At 38.8% G+C, this 25,752-nt stretch overlaps 1 protein-coding gene across 1 annotated transcript; it reads left to right on the top strand.

The window, feature by feature from the left end:
* Positions 1-3,365: 3,365 nt before the first annotated feature.
* LOC137871405 (adhesion G protein-coupled receptor F5-like) lies at positions 3,366-20,801 on the top strand. The gene is made up of 21 exons (XM_068709217.1): positions 3,366-3,467; positions 3,611-3,662; positions 3,784-3,927; positions 4,049-4,222; positions 6,663-6,818; positions 6,949-7,116; positions 7,369-7,392; positions 7,509-8,063; positions 8,141-8,229; positions 8,361-8,422; positions 10,017-10,138; positions 10,247-10,459; positions 12,752-12,955; positions 13,100-13,222; positions 13,330-13,511; positions 16,742-16,906; positions 16,997-18,376; positions 18,514-18,555; positions 19,083-19,133; positions 19,224-19,287; positions 20,713-20,801. Exons 1-21 carry the CDS (start codon positions 3,366-3,368, stop codon positions 20,799-20,801), a joined length of 4,161 nt encoding a protein of 1,386 aa, XP_068565318.1.
* Positions 20,802-25,752: the final 4,951 nt, after the last annotated feature.

Here is a 25,752-nt window from a genome sequence, read left to right as displayed (position 1 = left end):
CTTTGTTTAGTTAGAGTGTCAGGCTTCTCATAAAAGATAAAAGGTGAAGGAAGTTTCACAAAAATGAATGCGTGAATAAAAAAAATAGAAATGGTAAAAAAAGAAAATCAGAAATGCTGATAAGAAGATACAAGAACTGTAATTAAATAGTGAAAAAATAAATAGAACCATAATATTATGTACGCAAAATAGGAGGGGGCTGCAAATAGTGTTTAGTGCAAAGATTTAAAAGGTGCAATAAACAAGATTCAGAGCATTAATATATCAGCAAACAACTATCATCTATGTAATGATATGGAGGAGTAATGTCTACCTGAGCAGAGAATGAAGTCACTCTCCCTCTCTGTGTGTTGTTATCAGAGCTTCTCGGCTCTTTGTTGACATAGTTGGGGCAGCCGTGCATGATTTTAGCGCTTGTGAGCGTGCCCCACTGGTTAGCTCTAGCATGTGAACACGGTTGACTCTGTCAGCGCTTTTGCACTGTTAGAGGCAGCAGAAATGCTCCCCATCCCGTAGCCTGTGTTTTTTTAAATATAACCATGACATGGCAAGCTGTTTCAAACTCTAGGAGTCGCGCTCGCAAAACCTTTTTCACCCATTTTAATTTGAGTGGAGTGGGAGGATAGTTACAGGTACTGGTCCGATCACCACGGACATTGTAAACTATGATCTGGTTTTAACAGTTCAAGTCTACATCACCCCAAAAAACATAAAGGCTAAGATCATAAAATCTATTTTACGACTCCTACCCACTCATAGGCTAAGAGCATCTTAAGAAACTCCAGAACCTGAAGGAGGCCCCAAATGTAATGAGTTCAAATTCCACCCAGTTATTAAAACGTCAGCTCTCAATTCCCTCATTATTTCTAAAATGTACAGGCAGTCAGTGTAATGAAGTTAACATCTACAAAGTAATAATTATAAAGTGGAACAGCAAGTTTTAGACAAGGTGGAGTTGATTTTTTACCAGAGGAATGTAAGCGTCTAACAAGGAAGTTAATCTCTTAAAGGAAGCATGATTAAACAATGATGATTTAGGAGGAAACTAAGTATCTTATTTTCGCTGGCCTTTAACTGCAGGAAGTTTAATGTCACGAAGGCAGCAATGAAGAACTGATCATTACGATTAAAATTAATCAAAAGTATCAAAAGTAAGTGTGTAGAAATCTTTTTTTTCTTGGTGACACCTTCTCATACTGTGTTGTTGACGGAAAAATCTGAGCAATTTTTCAACCAATTTGTTCTAGTGAACTAAATATAACTAGATCTTAACTACACTCGTTGAGCAAAATTTGCAGAAAAATAAAACAAAACAAAAAAGTTTGTCTTTTCAGTTGGGGGGGGATCAAAACTATTGAGTGTGCTGCACTGTGGGCTTGTTGGTCATTATTGAAATAACTTATAGCATGTTTACAGACATCTGAAGTCACAACTTGGTGATTAGAATTCAAATGTATTTCTGGAGTGTTTCGGAAAAACTTCTAATTATAAATCGGGAGAAGAGTTTTGTTCACAAATTCAAAGAAAATAATGAAGTCTTCAAATGATTCAAAGTTGTCTTGTTCTATTTATTTAGCTTGCAAGGGAAAAATGCACCACAGCCACCTCAGTCAGTGTCTGTGGTGAAAAGTTCAACATCGTACAAGATACCAAACCATTTTATGCACACATGAGTTCACGTCTTGGGATAAACATAGACAGGGAATAGATGTTTTCGTACCCTGGCTATCGTTCTTATCTAAACACATGCCAGGTACGTTAACTGGGAGTCAGTGATGGTTTTATGGTCTGTCTCAAACTTGCCAAACAGAAAAAGAAGACACTTTGTCTTCACTTCCTCTTTCTGAAGTGGGAGTGTGTGACCAGCCGTGAGAAACACAATGCTGTGTTCAATAAAACTGATTAACTACTTCTGCAAGACTGCTATGTTTTGTCAGTGTTTGTGTTCCTCACTTTCCCTCTCAGTTGTACATCTTTTAAAACATTTCATGATACTTAAATATATTTTTCCCATTACAGGAGTAACTGAAATTGTATTCAAACAAGTCAACATACTTTAATATTATTTTTGCAAGCATGCAATCAATCTTGACTAACCACAAGTTATCATCAGTTATAAGGACTTTTTTTATTATTATTAGCCTCCTAGTAAAAAATGCTTATGCACCAGCACAATCTCACATTATGTCTTGCAGTTTTAAGCATCTACTGTATGCAATCATCAGCTACACAGAGACAGAGACAGAGTTGAAACACATACAAGTCATGTATCAAGGCTGCTTAGAGGTCTGTCTCTGAGTCTCTGATATTTATACTTCGGATAACACACAAGTGCGTTTGCACTGAATCATTTGCATAAAGCTACGTGGCATGTCTTGACCTCGCCCCTTCCGCACAAGCAAACGTCATCTTGACGTTTAGTAAGTATATACAATCGCCCCCTACAGAAGGTCACAGTGACTGCTAAACGAGGAACATCTGAGGATAACTAAGAGAATTCACACAGTAGTCACAGACTTCATGGAGCCTTGTATGTTAAACAATAAGAACAGATCATTCTAAAAGTAATTTTTCTCCAACATTTCCCTCCTGTTTATACAAAGTATAACTACTAGATTAGAATTAAAATAAATGAATGAATATCCAATCAAACTAGTAATAAATGAATGCATAAAAACAAAACATCAAAAACAATAAAGAAAGAATATAATCAAAAACACAAGTATTTTAATGTCATACGGATTATCCTAAGAGTAACATTTTAAAGACAAAGGAATGTCTTCACAAATATGCTGTGTATTGTCGCTTCCCAGCCCTTCATCACCTTGGTTGGAAATCTGTAAGTACACAGAGTCTGTTTATTCATTTCAACATCAATTCATCACTGTATTAGCCCTCTCAACATGGTATGAAAATACAATCAAGATGAACCAAACATTTTGTAGACCCCTCCTGTTCTTCACCAGCAACACGTCTTGACCCCTCTACCGTATTGTTGCCCACCAAAATAGTACTGTTTCAAACCCCGCAGTATTTGATTTCCCCTAGGGACCCCAATGTCATCTCTGTACACAGACCGACTGAGACTGCCAGTTGGCGCTGACCTTTTATAGTCGTGATCTGTCTCTAGGAGGTTACGCAGAGAGGCGCCATCCATAGGCAATGCATAGAATGGCCTCACTACTGTGCCAACGCACATGTTCCACTCCACTGCTCCGACCGAAGTCTCTTACCTCCACAGAACCTCTAGGTGTCAGCCCTGGGCATCGTCCATATCCATTAGTTGTCTGTGTGATGTTTTACATAAATTTACACCATTTCAAGGTTTGAAACAGGGTGGTATCTTGTTTCTCTCTCTAGTTGGGATGGCGTTGTCAACGGCAGCGGGATTTTTGGTGGTTCTTCTGGTTATATACCACAGTCTGCATAATCAGGGATACAGAGAGTCTCTGAATTTATTCTTTGAGGTATGAATAAGGAACAAAACTCAACTGTCACTAAAGATTTGAGATATCTGAATGTGGTGTGTAGTTTTGCCAGTATTCATTTACAGTTATTATTTTATGTCGACAAACATAATAATCAATAGGACATTGATTTTTTTCTCCAGGAATTGGTGGGTACAAAAGCATCACACACTCATGCCAGAGAAAAAAGAGTGGGTGAGTCACATTTTGATATTATCAACAGAAGATAAAGCACTCCTGAATCTGTCCTTATCTGGTCACTGAAATGTGGACTATTGATTGAATATCTGATGATGTCCGTCCCATGTCTTCACAGCTTCTTTGAGTTCCTCTAATTACGTATTCCAAGTTGTTATCAACACCTCTGACCTGGCGAGCCTCCAAACGCTTTTGAGCAACCTCAGTTTACCTCAACTGATCAACACAACCTCTGTAATTACCAGCATTAACACCACAACAGGTAAAACATCCTTAAATTGTGTTGCCGCATTGTTTATCAAATTAAAATATATGTTTATGTCACCAGTGAACGTGTCATTGAACCTTGATGTTGTGCGCTGCTGTTCCTTCTCGTGCTGTAGTGTGTTCACTAACTGGGGCTGCATACCAGTGCAGATGTGAGGAGAGCTACACCTGGTCATATAACAGCTGCGTTAACCGTGACGCCTGCGATGACATCATCGGTGACACGTGTGGATGCATTAGTGCCCTTCCAGCTGATGACCAGTACTGTCAGCCTAACGTCAGTCGAGCTGGTAGGCCGCATGAGACGCTCAATCACTACATAGTGTCATCACGCACAGAGATGTGTATCATCTGGACAAAAAAACATATGTTGATTATAGATGTGGGCCATTTTGAAATCCCGGCGGTATGATTTTCAATACCGTCATAAATACACGCTCCGCTTTCTATTCATCTGTATTGATGTGGTGCGCAGCTTGTGCCACCAGAGGTCGGTCTCTACGGTGTGATCATAGACTGTATATAACGGTGTATTCAATTAAAGTTCAGCGAGGTCCTTTTAGAGAAAGTTTCCTCATGCAAAGGTCCGGAACATCACAATAATGTCTAACTTGCGCTATGATTTAGTCCAATATATATTGACGTATTCTAGCAGTTGTATTCACTGACTGTCAAATTAAATACAGAAAGTTCAATTCAATATTATCTCAACAATATGTATTGTCAGATTTCAAATTGAACTGGATGAATTATAAATAATACATACTCTAATAATAAATAAATGATCTTCTCTCATTTCAACTACAATAAAGGGTAGATTAAAAAATGTAAAAACATTACAGAAAGCTTTTGAAAAATGTCCTCCTGTCCAGTCTCTCCCGTCTGTTTATATCTCATTCAAGCCGCGATGCTTATTGGAATACACATATTTGATTGGCTAAGTGGCATCATGTGATACGATTTACAACGCATGTAAGAAGTGGACATAGTCACCATTGGTCCGTGGACTGCCGTTTTAAAGCCTTGAATATGGCCGAGCAACCAGTGAACAGAAGTGACCATATTAAGACTGCGGAGGAGTGACGTAGAGATGCCGTGTACAGCTCCGGCGGTAGCGACATGTCAATTACAAGGTAGCCCTGCCCTAAAGCCTACTCTGCTTTATGGTCTATTTGACTCTAAATGGACCATAATTTATTAAATGAACATCATGCTGTATTGAAGAAGACTTGAAACTAGAGATTGAGACCATAAACTCATGTTTACAATGTTTACTGAGGTAATAAATCGAGAGAGAAGTAGAGTCATTTTCTGATAGACTTCTAGACAACCAGACTTATTTTTACAACCAGAGGAGTCGCCCCCTGCTGGCTATTAGAAATAATGCAGGTTTAAGACACTTCCACATTGGCTTCACTTTTCAGAATCGGAGCTTGCCGACTGGGTGTAACAGGTAGCTGAGCGGTGAAAGATGGCGACTGTGCGGCGTAGAAATGAAATATACTGTGGTGAAGTAAGAAGACGTCAGTGTCCTCAATGCCGAGGAGGATTTGTTAATTACTGTAAACTTGTATCTCATATTTATGAACTACTTTATTGCCCTTATACATACCCTGTAAAAATATGAAGTAAAGTATTAAATGTATTATCATCAGTATCCTGTAAACAGTTTGATTTGGCTGCAAAATATTTACTTAAAATGTGGATGAGCATTTAGAAATAAATAAAAATCCTCAGACATGTTAAGTGATTTTATCAGAATCTGTGACAGTCACGCCTGTAAAAGTCAGAGGCAGGCCAGGCAGCTGTTGCCTGGTTGCAAAAATTCAGAAAGTGAATGACAAAGCGCCACGACAATTTGCTGAGCCTTTGCACGCAACGTGCAAGCCGTGCTGATGTCATTTTCTGGCGCATGCACCTCGCGCCGGCGCCCCTACTGTAAGCATAAACCAAGCTTCAGGGTTTTGGGTTAAGTCCTCTTCAGATTACAAAAGCAGTTAATAGCCACGTGATTTTATTTAACTTTCACCACCACCGCATGCACATCACCTCCGTCCGGCCAAACGCAGATGCTTCGGTGCCTGCTGTGTGCGGCGTAAAAGTAACGATTGTGCGGTCAAGAGACGGGAAACGAGCAAGTATGAAGTTCTCAGTAACATTATGGCTGTAAACAGTGCAGTGTGTGCACAGTTTAGGCCACAGGTGGCTAAACTCGGCCTGCTGCCTGTTATTAATGTTCCGCCGCAAATTTTTTACACTAGAATATGGCCTAAGCACATTTCTAATTAATTGCACTGTATTATAGGACTAAAAGTGCTGTTGTTTGTTTTTTATTTTCCCAGAGACAACACCACCACCACCATCCCCGACACCACCAAATGGTACAACACATGAAATGTAGAGATTGAACATCTGCGTGTGTGTGGTTCTGAAGATTGGCGCGATAAAATCAAAAGGATTGCATCACTCTTGGGAGCATCCGTTGTAGCTATTCAACTCTTTCAATGTTTGGAAATTTATACTGTGTGTCCGCCTCTAGGCTCGTACAACAGACCGCGAAATGTCCCAATTCAGGCAAAAATGTTTGCTGAAAAAATACTGAACAGTGCATTCAGGTCAACATAAGTTATGTCATGGTTACAGCATGTAATAAAAAGTGTTGTGAATATGGTCGTGTATGACGGTGATAGATTTCCAAGATAGATTTGTTTGTCCTGTTCTCCTCCACAGACCCAGTGGACATTGATATAGTCCTGGACTTGCGCATCCCAGTCTCCAGTGTGCCATCAAATTTCATCCAGCTTTTTAGGAACACTCTGACACGTTTGTCGTTACCCCACACCATCAATCAATCTTTAAAAGTAATAGGCTTAAATTTCACCACAGGTAAGAACGTTTGCTGCTTATTTGTTTCCTTATGTAAGTTGTCTGGCTGGCATAGTGCTGTTTTGTCAAGTCGTGTCTGATCTATGGCTCAAAGATTTTTTTTCTTTTTCTTTCTTTTGTTCTCTTAAAGGGTGCTTTCCAAACTCCCCTGGAGAACTGCAGTGTGAGTGTGAGGAGCAGTTTGCTTGGTCATGTGACAAGTGTCACACCTACGGTGCGTGCAGTAATGCGACCAATCCAACTTGTGGGTGCATAAATGGACTTCCCTCTGATGGAGAGTTCTGTGAACCAATCACAAGTAAGCATTGCTATTTCCTAGCCGTTCCAATAAAAGCGATGCCGTCTGCATAAAAGGTGGATTGGATAAATATGAACTGTATCTGCCTGGCTGTCCTAAATGTGTTGAAATAAACACGGTTTGGGTTGAGTTTATCTGTTAAAGAAAGAGTCATATCTAAAGTGATCTCATGTGGATTATAATTGAAGGTATGATGTTTCCCCAAGTAGAAAAATATGGTGTAATAATTTAACCTCCAATGTTGCTCTGCAGATGTCTCTCAATGTTCAGTGACAGGTATGTTTTTTTCTTTCACTTTGTTTTGCATGGATAAAGTTCAACAAAGTATTTCAAAATAGGAAAGCATATATTGACGAGGATTGTACTGCAGAATCAATTTACATTTTTTACAGAGACGGCAACAACCCCAATGACGACGACAACAATGACAAACACAACAACACCAATGACAAACACAACTCTAATGAAGTCAACAACAATGACAAACACAACAACACCAATGAACTCAACAACAATGACAAACACAACAACACCAATGATGATAACAACAATGATGACGACAACAACACCAATGACAAACACAATTCTAATGAACTCAACAACAATGACAAACACAACAACACCAATTAACTCAACAACAATGACAACCACAACAACACCAATTAACTCAACAACAACAACAAACACAACAACAACAATTAACTCAACAACAATGACAAACACAACAACACCAATGAACTTAACAATGACAACCATAACAACACCAATGAACTCAACAACGACAAACACAACACCACCAATGGACTCAACAACAATGACAAACACAACAACACAAATGAACTCAACAACAATGACAAACACAACAACACAAATGAACTCAACAACAATGACAACCACGACAACATCAATGACCTCAACAACAATGACAACCACGACAATAACAGAAGGTAGGAAAATGAAGAGAATCAAATGACATGTATCTGATAAAATACCTTCATTGTGATAACAACTGTTTCTGTTGTAGTGAGGAACCTCTCATTCACCATGGACTTGACTTTTGATTCTTCATACAATAACCCAACCCATAGCGTTTACCGAAACGTTTATAAGTCTGTGAGTCTTAATTTGTCTTCTGCCTCTGTGATTCAGTTTTGTCACACTGTTGATGAAATGAATGTATGTGATATTTGCCCCTGATTTTTGTGGATCGGATAAAAAGCAGGATATGTCCCTGTCTCAAACAGATTGAAAAACAAAGTCGAACGTACATCTCAACCTTTAAAGCAGTACAGTCAATTGAGTTCCAGTAAGTCAAATTTTATTCTTTTGATATTAATCTTCTTAAATCAGTAACAGGTTTTTTTTTTGCTCAGTAACTTTACTGTCTTGTTCATGTCATTCGTTTCTAAGTATGATTTAACCAAACTCTTAAATCACCATTATTTGTGAATTTGATAAAACATGTGGGGCAAACTAAGCTAACTAATTGCTTAGTGTTACAGCAACATCAGTTATTTGTACCAACTCGATTTATACTAAGCTAGCTTTGAAGCAATTCAAAATCAATTAATGCTAATAATGTAATAATGTCCTCAGATGGCCGGCACAAGACAACTATTAACATAAATCGTAACGTGAAAAAAGTTAATTTTGGTTTGTTGTCTGATGTGTCTTTATGGTGAAGTATGTATGGTACATGGACGTACTGATGTACCGTTTATTAGACCCCAAATGAGGCAACAATGACCACAAATGAGGCCCCTCTGCGCCGCTCTCAGATGACTTCTTCAGAGCAAATCTTCTAGACAAAAAAGTGACACCTCAGATATTTCAAGGGTATAGCTGTTACATTGAAAATCTAAATAATTTACATAATTTGTATATCATGTATTAGCATGGCTCTCTGGAACGCAATGTCGGTCAGTTGGTCGTTCATTCATGGTCGGAAATATTTTAACAACTGTTGGATAGATTCACAGGAGATTTTATGTCTATATTTGTTCTATGTTATGATTTTAATGATCCTTTGACTTTTCCTTTAGCACCACTAGTATGTTGACATTCTTTGGATTTCGGTGAAATGTCCTGACAATTTTTCTATGGATTGTTATGAAATGAAGTGGTATAGATATTCACTAGCACAATTTTCCCGTCAAAATTTCAATTTTCCAAATACTTTTAATTTTACATCAATGACCAAATGCCATACTAATGACATTCCCAACAGCCTTAGCTGGACTTTTTAGAAAGTGCCAATTAGCAAATGTTAAGACACTGAATTAAGATGGTGATCATAGCAAAGACTGCTTGGCATCAGCATGTTAGCATTGCCATTATGAGCATGTTAGCATCACGAATGTGTTTAGTGTGCTCAAGTTAGAATTTAGCTCAGAGCACCACTGTGCAGTCCCTTAGAGACACACTAGCATTGCTGTAGACTCTTAGTCTTGTTTTTGGATTTGTCACAATGTTGTTAAAGTTGTCAAAAAAATGCTGTGTATTTTGGCTCATGTCAAACTGGCCTTGGCTGAGGTGAACTTATAACACTAGGAGCAGCTAAGTCAAATATGTCAGCAGCCAAATATGATACAATATAACAATGTTTAATTTACTTTCTCCCGTCAAGTTGTTTCTTTGATCCAAAAGGTGTTGATATCCTCTAACAAGCATTGGCAAAAGCTTTCTTGTTTTCTAAAGTGAACTTTCACTGAACTTAATTGCAAATTACAGAATTTGGCCTGTGGCAAAAAAAGTAACCATGCAGTGTTCAATGTACAAAGATCTATTTGTTGGTGGTTAATGGTGGTTTCCAGAGCAGATACAATGCGGTCTTAGATTGACAAAATTATACCTACCTGCTTGTGATTGAATTTTTATTGGGATTCAATTCTGCATTACAGGAGCGGTAGCACCATCTGCAACTATGCTTTAAGAGCAACGTCTTTTCAAGACACGGAAATAAATGCTGTAAAGGCAGGAATATTTACAGAGCTGTCAGAAAACTACACAATGTTTTATGACAGTAAGACCATTTTACACATTTTGGAAATAATAAACACTGTTTGTTATATCAGGAATGCCTGATAATTTTGTCTGGTAATTCACTTGCCTGTGTCTGTTTTTCTCAAAGGCTCTACGGCCTTAGTGTTTGATCCAATTCAAGTACTTTTTGGGAGAAAAGTAACTGTGACATGTGGCCCACCACCAGCCGATCTCAACTTTAGCACCAACTGGACTGCAGAGTGGAAACGTGACAACGACTTAATTCGCAAAGATAATCTACACGAGTTCTCAAATGGAGGGGCAACGCTTACTGTGTTACGTTTTTTTAGCACTGACAATGGTAAGAAATAGATCCAGTATGGTGCAGTAAATAAATGATTTGTATTTGTCTCAGGTGACACTTCCAAGTCATGCACATTTACAACACAGGCCTAGGTGCCGTCTAGGACGGACCTGTGTGAATGCATAATTGATTGGCTTAAGGGGAATTTGAATTACAATGATAAACCAACACCTACACTGTGTCATTTATTTAGCCTGACCCACCAATTTCAAAACTATTAATCTAGTGATGGTTGATTACATTTTACCAAAATATAGAAAATGTAGACATGGTTTTACTCCACACAGCTAAATTGCTGTATTTGGCTGAAATTATTTCAGATACCTAAAATAGTAAAAGAAAAAAAAAATCATATCTTTTTTACCTTTTAAGTTGAAACTGCACGTTTTTGGCAAAATTGGAAAAGAGGAAGAGAAAACATTTTTCTACTGAGGAGGCCTCAATATGCGGCCTATCAACTTTACATTCTGAATAATGCACAATAACCAGTAAGAGACACACCCCAATATTTACTAAATGTTATCAAAAGCTGTATTCAAATTCCGACACCGTCTCCTGTGTTTTTTAACAACCATTGGAAATGTAAAAAACACCTAAAGGTAGATGAGGAAAAGATGAAAGCACTCCACTTTAAGTCTAACTGAAGTCACATTTAGTCATCCTTTTTCCCAGTCAGAAATAATGTTGCTTGTTATTTCAAATAAATTGTCAATATTTTTTTATCAACAAAAGGAGTGTATAAAAGCTATTTGTCGAAAAATCTGAATATTCCTTTTTTCTCTCAGCCTCTAGGGGGTCATGTCTGCGTTTAAATGGATGAGCTTTAGCAGTGGACCGAGACCAAATACTAAACAAAGCTTAATGGTAGCCACAGCTGAAGTCATGGGTAGACAGCGTGTTAAAGAAGTATTAAAGATTTAGGATCACACCAGCATCTAAACAGACCAAAGTCCCGCTGCAATGACGGGCTGCAGCTGAGCAGTTAATTGATTTTCTAGCTTGCAAGCTGATGTTAGCAGCTTAGCACACTGTTCTATACTGAATGTTTGTTTGGTCACTCGTCGAATGAGCTAAGGTGCAGGACAAGTGTGTGTTCATGTTTCTAAGTTGGATTTAAAGGACGCTTTAGCTAATCTTGATGAATAAAATGATGCGATAAAAAACAAACAAAACACAAATGTACTAAAATCAATCAAAAAGAAAACATCCGACACTTAATAAAAACACCACTCAAAAGTAAAAAATTAAATATTGATTGTAGTTAACTACACAACTTCAGCAAAATCTTCCCCCTGAGAAATGTCATGACTGAGCCCCAAAACTTATCAAAAGTGTTGTATTTCCCTTTAATATACATCTACGTTTTTCTACGGCCAGACAATTAATGAATCCATCAACCCAGCTATGCTTGCCTGATCTATTCATGGATTTCCATGACTTAGCAATTTTATGCTTAGCTTCAAGTAAACAGAATTGAACCATTATTTGTTTGATTAAGTTTACTGGGAGGCATCCAAAAATACTCCTGTTAGGCCTAGTGGAAGCTCCTCTTTTGCGGTTAAGAACAAAGTTATTAATATTATCTCTTTCCAATTCCCCTGTATGATTGGGCATTCTCAAAAGCAATGGAACAAGTTGAGCTCGTATATACCACGTTTGATACAGAAAACAGGTGTATTAGGGTTGATGCGGTGTAGTAAAACTGCTGTAATGTATTCTGTCATTATCCATTTGCACTGAAGCAACCTGACCGGAGTATATCTAGTTTGGTCTATCCCGCCATTCCTCTAGTGTAATTACTTCATCATGAATATTTATTTGATTGGCTGTTTGGAAGCAAGTTCTCCATTTATCTATCGTAGATGGAGAACCAACCATATTATTGATTAATAAATGCAAAAGTAGGGAACGCCATCATGAAAATGAAAACCATGAAACAGAATTTTGCCCTTTTTGTTGTTGTTTCTTCCCCCAAAAAACACAAGACATGTCATTTTCAGCTGGGATATGTGTGTTGTGCTATTTATTTATTTTAATTGGACTTTAAAAGGTATCCATGGATACCATTCAGATCTCTTAAATCAAAGCTTTCAGTACAGAATAGTTGGAAATTGTGGAAGACTGTTGCTTCCACTATCTAAATCTTTATCTCTATACATAAATACTGCTTTAGGTTGTTGACCCTCTTTGTAACGTAGTGGTGGTGTCATCCCTAACATTGTTAGGTTTGTTTGGCAACACCAGCTTCATTTTGATTTCACTTGAACTGATGATCGCCTACAATTTCAGGACTTTATAAATGTACACTGAGAAGAGGAGACAAATCAGCCTTCAGACAGAGATCTAACGGAGAATACAAACACAGACCGAGTCCCTTGATCGAAGTGTCACCAGTCAGAAGAACTGTTCGATGTCCGAACGAAAAGGAAGTGCTACTGAATTGCTCTGTCAACAGCCCCTTTGAGGTTGAGGTTAAAGACATACCCACCGAAGGTAAGCCTGAAACCAAAAAAAAGCACCAAGAGGAACTTGGTTTACATATTTACATATTTATGTATTTGAGCTGTATAGATATAGTTCAACAAAAGAATGCTGGTTGTCTTTTTCCAAGTTTAATGTTGTTTTTTGTACGTTTAGGCACAAACAAGATCACCTATCGCTTTCCAATCAACTGTGCAAACAGTAAAGAGATCATCACCTGTCAAGTGAAAGGCTATACAGACTTTAGTAAAGCTATAACACTGGTGTTAACCACACAGAGTAAGTATTGATCCAGACATTACAGAGCATTGAAATAACATCCAGGCCAAGATGTGTTTTCCTGTAATTAGAAGTACTGAGGTCAAAACCTATTCCGTTCTCTCTAGCTTCATTTCTATGTGAGGATGAAGTCTTTGGTGTTGGAAATGAAGGCGACGTGACCGAAGCTTCCTGCGAAGAGAACGAGGTGGGAGAAAAGACAGTCGTTTGTGGGGGAGATGGTTTGTGGAGAGTACAGAGAGACAGCTGCATCCTAGGAGCACTTCAGCAGCTGCTCGAGCAGTCTGAGGTTAGTTACTTCTCCAGCTGTTTGTGACACCAAATCGCATTGACCGGCAGATTCAGTGAAATAGTTAACTCAGGCATGGGGCCTCCATCGTGCCTGTGTCATGGTCAGTAGTAGAAGAATGATTAACGATAAAGAGCATAGCGTTTAGGGGGATCCATCTATATATAAATATGTTTTCTAAAGTGTACAAGAACCTGAAAATAAGAATCGTTTTTTTGTGACCTTACACGGACCTTCCTCTTCTCGGAGGCGACCGTCATGTTTCTACCATAGACTGTAAATAAGAAGTGGACGTAGTCATTGTGACGTGGATTACGGTTTTGAAGCCCTGAGTTTGCCATTTTGGCCATAGATATCTTGGATTTTGGCCATTGCCATCTTGTTTTTTTGCAAACATTGAATGGAAGTGACCATATTTGGACTGCGAAGGAATGAAGCCATGACAGAGATGCTCTGTTAGCGACCTTTTAATCACAAGGTAGCCACACCCTAAAGCATCCCCTGCTTTATGGTCTGTTTGACTCTAAATGGACCATAATTTACTAAATGAACATCATGCTGTATTGAAGAAGACTTGAAACTAGAGATTGAGACCATAAAATCATGTTGACAATGTAATAAATCAAGAGAGAAGTAGAGTAATTTTGTCATAGACTTACAACCAGAGGAGTCACCCCCTGATGGCCAGTAGAGAGAATGCCTTTTTAAGGCACTTCCACATTGGTTTCAATTTTTAGAACCGAAGGTTACCACTATGTTTCCTACAGTAGCCCAGAACGGACAAATCAAACACTGGCTTTAGATAGGGGCATTTGTGTTTTCATGTCGGCCATTGTAGTTCTCCTACACGCTTGGCACACTAGAGAAGTTTCACTTGGCTGCATTCTGCAACATCACCTCTAGATGGCACCAGATTCCACACATTACAGTTAACCTTCACATTTAAAACATTTTCAAAGTAAATGTAGTAGAATTACAGTGTCCCCTCTGAAATAGAGGGAACTGAATCCCTCCTAGAATGGAATAGAAGTATAAACATTTGACAATAATTTTAAAAAGCACTTTTCTAAGTTATAGCAGTCTAAATATGCATCCCAGGGGGCAAGCAGAATGTAAAATTTGACAAATATCATACCTCTTAATAATAATAATAATAATTATAATAATAATTTTATATAACTCACATAAGATCAATGTCTACCCACAGTATTGGGTGCATAGTAAAAGTGCACCTTTTCAAGTTTTGATCATTTTGTAAAACTACTGTTCCCAGACTAATGAATTAACTTTTAAATGGAAAAATACACATATCTAAGCTTGAATTTACTGTTCATGTGTTTATATTAATATTTGTGAATATTTGGATTGCTAAGGTTGGCCAGGACAGGTAGTTCTGTTAGCCAAACACACTGTCCAAAACACTCCAGGAGCAGTGTAGCAGATGTGGGGTCAGCGATGCACTCAGCTGAGTTATTGCTATTGGCCCCTATCAGCCAGGAGTGGTGAGTGAGAGTAGTGAGTGAGGAGCCAGTAGACAGTCAGTGGCAGTACAAAACAGGCAATAAAAAGTGTCTTCAGAGAGTGTAAGTCACCGCAACCACGAGAGGTCCTTGATCATGCAGCCATAGTTATGCAGTTTGCTGCAGAAGAACGCGAGACTGGCCGTGGAAAGACAGAGGTGCACATGCGCTTCTGGATACACGCACACATGCGACCAATTGCATGATCCTCCACCAGGCCAAGTTTAACCAAAATAGCCCCCAGTGATGTTTGTCATTTTAGCCAGCAAAAGTGAGAGCCGAACTGTTAGCCTTGAATCCTTGTATTTTATGTCACAACTGGTGAAATCAAACAATTTTTCAATTCCCATTCAAGCACTCTGGTTTTGCTCGCAATGTGGAGGCCAGCCGTCATACAGCAGAGCAGTGCTGCAACGCTTGCAGCCGAGGTGGACAAAACACAATAGATCAGAGTAAAGAAAGGATATATTTGTTTATTTTAACCAATATCGATCTATTAAAATATGCCCCAGCTCCAATCCTTTAGATTGGCTTGGGTCAAATATTTAGGGTAATATATATTTGTGTTTTGGGACTTCTCTGTACTTTATATCAGTCAACGTATTTGCCTTTAAGATATTTATACATCTTTGCTACTCAAATTGATCTGATGCTTTTGAAAGTGCAATGTGTAATATCGGGTTTCACAGTGGTGTAGTGCGGACCACTGTCTGGACGGCCCTTCTGTGCTAGGTTGGATGTTCTCCCTGTGTCAGCTCGTTTTTTTTCTTTGTTCTCCAGCTTCCTCCCACAGTCCAAAGACATGCAATTGAGGACTCTAAATTAAATGTGAGCGTGAATGGTTGTGTGTCTCTATGTGTGATAGCCGATTCCAATGTCAGCTGGGATCGGCTCCAGCCACTCAGTCACCCTAAATAAGATATGCTGTTACGGATAATGGATGGATGAATGTGTAATATTCTGAAAGAAATAGTGGGCAGCATTTATTGCTGTTTATTTATTGGACTAAATACAAAGTGGAAGAAATGGTTTCGTCCTTCCCGCTGCCAGGAGACCACTCCGCCGGGAGTAGAGTGTGCAGTGACCCCAGCTGACCCGGCGAGTTAAACAGTGCCCCGGGATCAAACCCTTTGCTAACAGCTAACTGGAAGTCCGTTTTCCCTGAGCTGCGCCCTTCTCTCCTCTTCCGGCGAAGCAGCCTCCCGGCGGCGGGGAGGACGAAATGCAAAGATGTTTCTTGTTTCTGTCACTTTAGATTTGATATAATAAAGAAACTATCAAAGCGTAACTTCACTGGATTAACTAGCCTGAGCTGTACTCCTTCGTCCTCGCATGTTGGACTTATGACAGACTGGGCACTTTTAAACAAAAATTCTGGCCAGGTCCTACACATTGTACCTTCAAAGGGGATGAGAGGAGCTTAAAAAGTTGGTCATTATTTAGGCTTACATCAACTCTACCAGCTGATACTATATTCCACCTCATAATGATGTATTTCTTCACTGCACTACTGCCAATTGTCAAAATTGCAAAATGTTGGTCTTATCCACATGCACAAGAAAGACTGTTGGATTTTTCTACAAAGAAAAACTCATCGGTATAATTTAAAATATGCTCTAAGTGAATACAAATCCTATACATTGTAACTTTGATTCGATGCTTGAGATACCGTTAAAAGTTAACCCTTTTTTTCCATTTTGAATCTCACAGTTCTTGAATAACAATTCATTGCCAACATTCTTGAAACAACTCAGCGACATCAATCTCAACTCTTCCGAGGAAGTGGTTGAATCTCCTGCAAACATTAACGCCGTTGTTGACATACTAATCAACGTAGCCAACTTGAGTATCCCAATAACTAAGACTTCGATGAGGGTATGTGAATAGGTCTGCTGGTTTACACATGTCCTCAACAATATGTACTGCATTTCACATGATCTAATAGCTGCTTTCTTTTCAATCTAGGATATCCTGTTAACCACAGGTGTCCTCACCACAGATGGATCAAAGGAATCATGGGACATTCTAAACACTAATGCCAGAAACATCTCAGTATCAGGATCAGTATCAACTAAAGGCGTCAGTTCAACATTGTTATTGGCTATTGAGACGTTAACGAGTATAATTACCAATGACTCATTTGACATCAACACGCCTCATATTCTCCTGAACAAAACTACATTCACTGACAATTTCAATGCCGAGTTTAATTCTTCGGTGGAGATAAATGTACTAGAGTCTGACGAAGGAAATAAGTCCATCACCGTGATAACATTTGCCTCAATGGATAATGTCCTCCCCGTAAGAGATGACGACAATTCACCCTTCAACGTCATCAACGGTAGAGTCGTGCTTGTTCAGTCCAGTGGCACCATCAATAATGTTTCCTTCACTTTCGATATTTTTGACGAAGCTCTCGGAAACCCTGAGTGTGTTTTCTGGAACTTCAGCCTCTTTGAGGGCATCGGGGGATGGGACGACGAGGGCTGTGAGTTGGTACACCAACCCAACAAAACCGTCACCTGCAACTGCAACCACCTGACCTCATTTTCTATTCTCATGTCACCCTACCTTCCAGATGACCCTGCTTTGTTGTTTTTGTTGAAATATATAACCTACATCGGAGTTAGCATATCTATAGCTTCCTTGGTCATATGCCTCATAATTGAAGCTGTCATATGGACGAAAATAAGGAAGAACAACACATCTTACTTGCGACATGTTTCCATTGTTAACATTGCCGTGTCTCTCCTGATTGCAAACATATGGTTTATTATCGGGGCATTCGTTTCGGATGCAGATGAGAAAGACCCACCAGCATGCACTACAGCGACTTTTTTTATCCATTTTTTCTACCTGGCCCTGTTCTTCTGGATGTTAGCCTCAGGTCTACTGTTGCTCTACCGCACGGTCAATGTCTTCGACGGGGGATTGTCCAAAAAATTTATGTTGGCTATTGGATTCACTCTAGGCTACGGGGCGCCTCTCGTCATCGCAATCATAACTATAGCTGTAACACAACCCAAAGAGGCATACGTCCGACATACTGGCTGCTGGCTCAACTGGGACCAGTCCAAAGCTCTGCTGGCCTTTGTGGTCCCTGTGGTGTTAATAGTGGCGATAAACCTTATGATCCTGTTGGTGGTGATATACAAAATGTTAAGAAGAAGGGTAGTGGTAGACGCTGCACAAACAGCTGAGAGGCACGTTCTGGTAGTTATTATCAGGAGTTTGGCTGTCCTCACACCTTTTTTTGGATTAACATGGGGTCTGGGAGTTGGAACAATGACCAAACCAAACAGTAAAGGAATCCATGTTTCATTCGCATTCTTCAATTCACTGCAGGTACAAACAGAGTAATAATACTGATTAACATATAACTGTATACTGTGCTACCTAAATGTCCTCTGTAGATTATGAATAGTGCATTTGCTTTTTGTCATTGAAACTTTCTTAGCTACTCTTTGTGTCTTTTTGTAAAGGGTTTCTTCATATTGGTGTTTGGAACGCTGTTGGACAAAAAGGTTTGTGTGTCTAAATATTTACATTTTTAATCAACTGCTCACATAATTAAAACAGTAATCCACATACATTATTTCTAATATTGCAATTGCTAATGTTTTATATATGAATTTGCTTCCAAGCACTAGGCAAAGAGATGAATCTCTAGAGAGTAAATACTGAGACAGATTCAAGGACATTGTTATAGCAACCATTGTGATTGTACTAGGTATAATTTCTTCATTTAATATGTCAAGCAACAACTCAGAGTTAGCAGGCATTCAGACTGAACATGGCACTGCATTTTAAAATCATTGGTGTGAATGTGTTGTCCCAGGAACTAGCGGTGATTTATTGTGATATGATTCAGAAAGTCCAGTTTGAATAATCCATCCATGAGTTTAAAAGTTTATGAGACGCAAAACCCTGCATAACAGTTTAGGGAACTACGTAAAGTCGTACTTGTTGACCCTTGTAAAATTGTTTTAATTGAAACAAATGTGTTTGAGTTTTCTATCAATGTGCTAATTTTTGAGAATTATCTTTTCAGGTGCGGTCAGAAATAGCAATAATGTCACAAAGTTCCAGAACTTCGACAAGGGTAAGAACTGTTTGCTTAATCATGTCACTTTTTTGTTTTCAGACTCGTATGTTTTGCAGATTTATATTTTTGTTTTTATTCTTGTTTTAGAGCACTAGCGCTGGAAGCTCATCAGGTGGATTGAGCTTTTTCCGGATCAAGAGAAGAGCAAGAGGTATAGCAACAATTTAGAAAAGAAAGAAACAGAAGAGCACAAGCTGTATTTCTTAATTCTAGTGTAGCGGTTTTGTAAGCTCTGTAATGACTGCATGGATTGCCATGGAATTCAAAGTTTGCACTTTTACAGTAAAATATCTCAACATTTTGATAGAGACTTAATGTTTCCCAGAGTATCTTAAATGTAATGTAAAGTGGTGTTCCTCTGGTTTTTCATCTAGTCAAATTTCCCTTTGTCTAATATTTGTTAATGTGCTAATTTGCAGATGGTAGCATACACTTTGCTAAATGTTAACGTCAAATGCCACTGTTGATATCATTCAGACTGACATTGCTAGCAACCATATGGCAAAAACTATTAATGTTATCTTTTGAGTTTTAATTCCGCATTGGAGATATGATATCTCCCACTTGGCAGAAAGAATTACTGTGTAAACATAGGGATTGTGTTAACACAATTGTGAGCATGTTAGTATGCTGACCTTAGCATTTAGTTCAAACTCCCAGAACCACAAGCATGGCTGTAGATTCTCAGGGGACAAATTCACAAAAGGATTGTGTGGCTTTTGCAGCACTTAAACCTACACATTGTCAGTCAGGACCTGTATCTAGCACTTTTTCTTTAACAAGAACTGTGTTCTTGGCGCAAAGGCAATATTTACACTTTGCCACATAAATAATTGCACTCAGCTGCAAAGCTTTATGGGCTTGTTTGCGCTGGCGCAATATCCTTTGTGAATCGGACCTTGGGACGGGGAAGATAGCAGTTAACGACGATGGGCAATTCACCCTTCACTGTGTCCCCTCAAAAGCAAACTGGCTAATAATGGTGTGGCATCGGCTATACGGCTCTGCTCCATAGACTCATGCAATCGTTTCTTCACTTTCACGCTGGTTGAGTGGATTTGGAGCTAGTCATAGTTAAACGTTATGATACGTTGTGATACCCTATCCCCCGAGAGGTTGAAAGGAGATATACGTTCCTAAAATGTTACATTTCTACGGAAAAACCTGTGGAGCTAACATTAGTAGAGTAAATCAGCACATCATTAACTAGCGTTAGCACTTCAACTACTGAAGGTATACTGAATGTATACACAAGCTGCTTTTTAATGATGGTAACAGTTACTATGACCTATCCAGCTTTACAGGACTAGTGTTCCTAAATGTCATTGTCTCAATCTGCTGAATCAGTTTCAGATCCAGAACATCCTGGATATATCCTTCTAACGCATATTGTAGACCCTTCCGAAAATGTTATATTATTTATTCAGTGAGTGCAGTTAGTGACAGTTTGGGCTCCATGGTAGCTCTGACAGATTAATGGCCACAATCCGGTCTTTGTGAATTTGCCCGTTAGTCTTGTGTTGCAGTTGTCACATTGTTTTGCCACAGACTTAATCACTTTCTTTTGTTTTTGCAGATGTTTACCATGTGTCATCTAGTGACTCCGGCTCATCTCACTCTCAACACTTTATGACCTTAGCAGACAGCTCTGGTCAGTCAGGATGACAACCTACCCAGCAAACCAATGTGTGAAGGAAGTCACATACAGTATATGAAGAGATTCCACTTTGGCGCTTAATTAGAGTAAAACCAAAAAATTATGACATTTAAAAGTATTCAGCACATCGTGATATAAGGAGATGCAAAATGGCTCTTGGTTTTGGTTTACTTTGCAAATCAAATCAGTTAGACAAGGCCAGGCTGTCTTACACAGATCATTGAACTTGTTTGCTCAAGTTGTGGCAGCACAATGACAAATTGACTTGGACAGAACTATCAGTCAAATATCATTCCAAACTGGTAAAGGGAGTGCCAAGAATTACACCCAAAAAATATAAAAAGCTGTATCTTTGATATGGAACTGTTGCTGTTATTTTAGCATGCTCAGTAACAGGAAGACGTTCCACTCTTCTCCTCCGAGATCTCGACAACATTCTGTCACACTGCATGTTAAATATCACACAACCCAGTTTAACATCATTGGCTGCTTTCAGAGGTATTATTTTTGCATGTCCATGATGCAAATATAACTACATATCCATTCATGCTTGTGTGTGTGTGTGTGTGTGTGTGTGTGTGTGTGTGTGTGTGTGTGTGTGTGTGTGTGTGTGTGTGTGTGTGTGTGTACGACAAATGCTATGTTGATAACCAGTGTGTATTTTGCCTGTATCATTTTTATAGTTTTGTGTGTGATATGGATGTTATCAAATGGCCTCACTGGGCTTTATTAAGGCTCCAACACATTCCTAACATGTTCGTTAGTGTTTCAGAGAGAGCAGAATTCTTTAATGCTGATGTTTTAGAAGAAACGGTAGTATTCGCTCCAGCAGTTCAGGAGTTTACTACCAGTTTGATGAAGTGTTGAAAATGGACACAAGCTTAGTGCAAGTAGGTCCAGAACTGCAGAGGTTAACATTAACAAATGAGTCTTAAACTCTTGAAAAAAAGAGATGAGGAGAATTCTTATTCAGACAGATGGAGAAAGGGAGGGCGCAATCTTAACTTTGTATGTGCGAGATGCATGTGGGTGGTTCGGATGTGGGCCTGGACTTTACTTAAGACGATCGATGACTCAGCAGTAGTGGTGATCTGATTACAGGAAGGTGACATGAAGTCCAAACAATGAGGCACAGTGAAATAAGTCATTGGTGTTTCGGCAGATAGAAGCATGGTCACTTGGATTCAGAGTAAGGTTGCCAGACTTTGTTTGCAAGCAAAGCTACTCTTTCAGAAAATGTCATTGTACTGCCCCCTATTACCGTGTCTAGCCTTAAAGGTGCACTGCTCGACTCCACGCCGGATCAGCAAACTTTCTGTTGCTGTTACACAGGTTAAACCCACCTGCCCGTCATGACTCCTGGGCCTGGGGTTTGCGCTGGCTGAATTGGAGTTGCCGCACGCTCTACAGCGGAGAGGACGAGACACTTTCTGCCACTTTGGATTTAGTCCAACAAACAAACTACAGGCCATACAGCCCCTGGTTAGTGTCACAGTAAACACACAAATAACTAACATAAACTATGGGCTGACGCCACACGTGAAGATCATAAAGATAGCAGTGTAATTTTTATTTAATTTTAACCAGCTCTCTTGAGTTTCAGCAGTTTGGTTGAATTTTGCGTATACATGCCCTGCTGTTAGTTAGTAGCGAGCTTTATATGCACCTTTAAATAATTTTTCAGGTTATAGAACATAGTAAATTGTGAATGAACATGATTAAAAAGGACTGTGTGTTATGGCTAGTGTAGACTGAGGTGGTTTCGACAGCCCTGTGAGTATTTATGTGCACAAGGACTGGGCAATTGTATTTTAGTGCTTTATCATTTTACTACTTTGTGTTGTCCGAATTAAGGTTTTCAAGCAAATTATAAATAAACCTTTCAAATGAGCTCCATGTAGCCTAAGACATGTGGAGGGATTTAATTCATGTAATACATAAATGATTATTATATTTTGATCGTTTTACCTGTGATTTTGTTTCCAAAATTAGAAAATATCCAAATTGACATCATGATTGATGTAAAACATAGATGTTATGTAGCCTACGTATATAGTTTTGGTTTTTTTATTAGCTTTGGAGTTAAAAACAAAGCAGCACAGTGAAAGTAGCAAATAAGCTCATTGGAATCAGTAGACATATGCAAAACACGTAATCCACAATCGACTGGCACACGCACATCATAGTCACACCTTCCAGGCCACCACAGGCTAGTTAATATCAAACAGACTGAAGGTATTTATTGCACATGAGGAGAAATTGTTTTTAAAATGAAAATGCTTCTTTAGAATTTTTGAGGTATCTTGGTGTAGTTTTTGACCTGTCTTCATTTTGATCAACAGAAAACTTTGTAACAATGATGCACGTTGCAGCTGAAATGTGTTTGTGTTTTTTTTTGTTCTAAAAATTATGGGTTTGTGATTAATGGAAATGCATTAGATAATAAAATAAAACCCTTTAAAAACGCATCTGACTTCCTGCTTTATTGTGTTCTGGCACATTCTTTTGCACCAACCTGTCTAGACTATGCATTACATCTAGACAGGTTGTATGTAGGTGTCATTGACACTTTTCAGTGTTTCATTGAGGTATTTAAACCTGACACCAAGTAACAGTGGATCGTGGCAAGACGTAAATGCATTACAGTCACATCACATACACATTTAAATTACACACATTCTAAATGTAGAAATATACATGGTTAGGGGTATAAAAACAACACAGCTTGATACTTACAGACACACTGCTGTACATAAATACAAATGTCACTAATTAATTTTCTACTCTTTAAAACAAAGCACAGTTTAGCAGACTGGGTCGTTGACATCACACTGACTGTAGCTGTCCTATTCAGCCTGTGCTTATTTTTGTGTTGTTTGTACAGCTGTTGAGTGATTTGCATAGCCTGATATTGAACTCTGTCCCAACAGTGCTACTTACTTTACAGTGCAGAGTGTTATACACTGCTGCACTAAAATGGCCACAAAATGTTGACTGAGATTAACTCGAGCTATGTTTTCTATACACTCAGTCTGGGTCTCCACATGGCCTGACACACAATGAAATACTGTTCAAATACATTTTTAGGGAGCTTTCGAGATGCTGGTGGACAGATTTAATCACCTTTGGAACGAACCAGGCTAGCTGTTTCCTCCTGTTTCCACTATCTAGGCTAAGCTAAGTTAGTGTCCTGCTGGCGGGGAGGTTGCTACGAAAAGAGAGAGGCGACTCAACACTAAACCGCTTGTTTCACCGTGATATCATTTTTCAAACCAAATTACATTTCTCAATCCAAAATTTCGAGAAAGCATTCATGAAAGAACAAGTGCGATAAGTCATTCTTGTGTTTGATATATCAAAAACCATTGACCGTAATATAAACCTATTAATTTGGATTTGAAATTTTCAAGAAAGATGTCACAGTGCAAGTGTATAACATTTTCAGCCTTCAGTAGATAAAAAAATATATGCCACTACTGTTTTATTGGACAAAAAAGCACAGGCCTACATACAGACACAGCTGCTTGTAACAGTGCTCAAATCTACAAGGATCATGACATAATTTTTGCCTCCATGCAAAACATGTGTATGTTTTCCAAAGAATAGATTCTATAAATAGTAGACAAAAGACAGTTGATGATTGCTCTGTTTGGATTAGTCGTAGAAGATACAGTAAAGAGTTACACGGTCCATCTAACTGGCCTCCAAACACTTTCCTCTGTCCCGATGTTTCTCACTAAACGTGTGGCGTGACTCAACTAAAGACATTGAAATAAACAATGAAGCCAAGGGAAAATGCAAAGAGCAGACTTTTCCTTGTTTTCAGCATTTTAATGTAATATTTGGCTGCATTAGAGCTAATTTTACTTTGATGGTGTGTTAGGCCGAGGGAAGGCAAAAAAAAAAAAAACTGACCTGAGGGAAGCGGATAATCACATACATTTTGGAATTGAAGAGATTAAAATCATACATTTATGAGACAAAAACGTTGGATATTCTCAAAGATTAATTTACGAGAAAAAACTCACAGATTTATGAGAAAACCAACTCAAATCAGTTTGTTGTTTTCTTCTCTTGGCAATGTCTCGTATTACATATCATAAGTATAGTTTGAGGCAGGTCATCCCCTGCAGGCATCAAGGAAATAAAAGCTGTGGTTCACTGTAAAACCTACCAGCTCATCTTAATAAAAGAAGTAAGCTAACCCAACTTAAATGGCATAGAAAGTTGTAGTTACTTGAGTGATACACTAACATGAACTCGTAAGTGAACTGCAGCCATAATGACTCAGTCTGTTGGAGTTTGATCAACTTCTGGTAGACTTTCAAGTTAGGTGTATCAATTCTAATGTGTTGTATTAACTCATTTGATCTAAATTGATTTTATAGACAGTGGCTGTGTTCGAAAACTTAGATAGCTGTCTTGATCCTTGATCTGTCGTTAAGACAGGAGTCTGGAAATGTAAATTTTCCGGCGTTTTTTCGCTTAGATTTTTCAAAAGTTACCGAGAAATAGACACAGTACTATCCGATAACACCGTTAGTGTAACCAGCAATAATGGTAGATGTGATTTGCGAGGAGTCAGTCAGCCAACTTTCTAACATTAGCACGTTAGCCTAGGTTAGATAGCCTAACGTTATTTCAGTGTACCAACGTCACACATTATATTGCATGCTATCTTAAAAGACATTCGAAATCAACGTTTTTTTAGATACCTTCACCCGTAAGTTTCAGACACCTGTCTTAACCCTCCTGTTATGTTCATTTTTTAGGTAGATCAATTATGTTACCGGGTTCATTTTACTTTAGCACAAGCAATGTAGCTCACATCAACGCAGCGCACACGCATGCTGCTGTTTGTGTGAAGTTGAACTAGCCAGGCGTAACGTTACACGGCACGTTGACCCAGCTCAGCGGGGAGGAGAGGATTTTCCACACACCTGTCTGTCTGGGACTGAG

Source organism: Cebidichthys violaceus, unplaced genomic scaffold (assembly GCF_023349555.1).
Source record: "Cebidichthys violaceus isolate CVI_PGR_0920_01 unplaced genomic scaffold, fCebVio1.0.p SCAF_14, whole genome shotgun sequence".
Lineage (NCBI taxonomy): Eukaryota > Metazoa > Chordata > Actinopteri > Perciformes > Stichaeidae > Cebidichthys > Cebidichthys violaceus.
The sequence above is the reverse complement of the archived record's forward strand: the minus strand, read 5'-3'. Positions and strand labels throughout refer to the sequence as shown.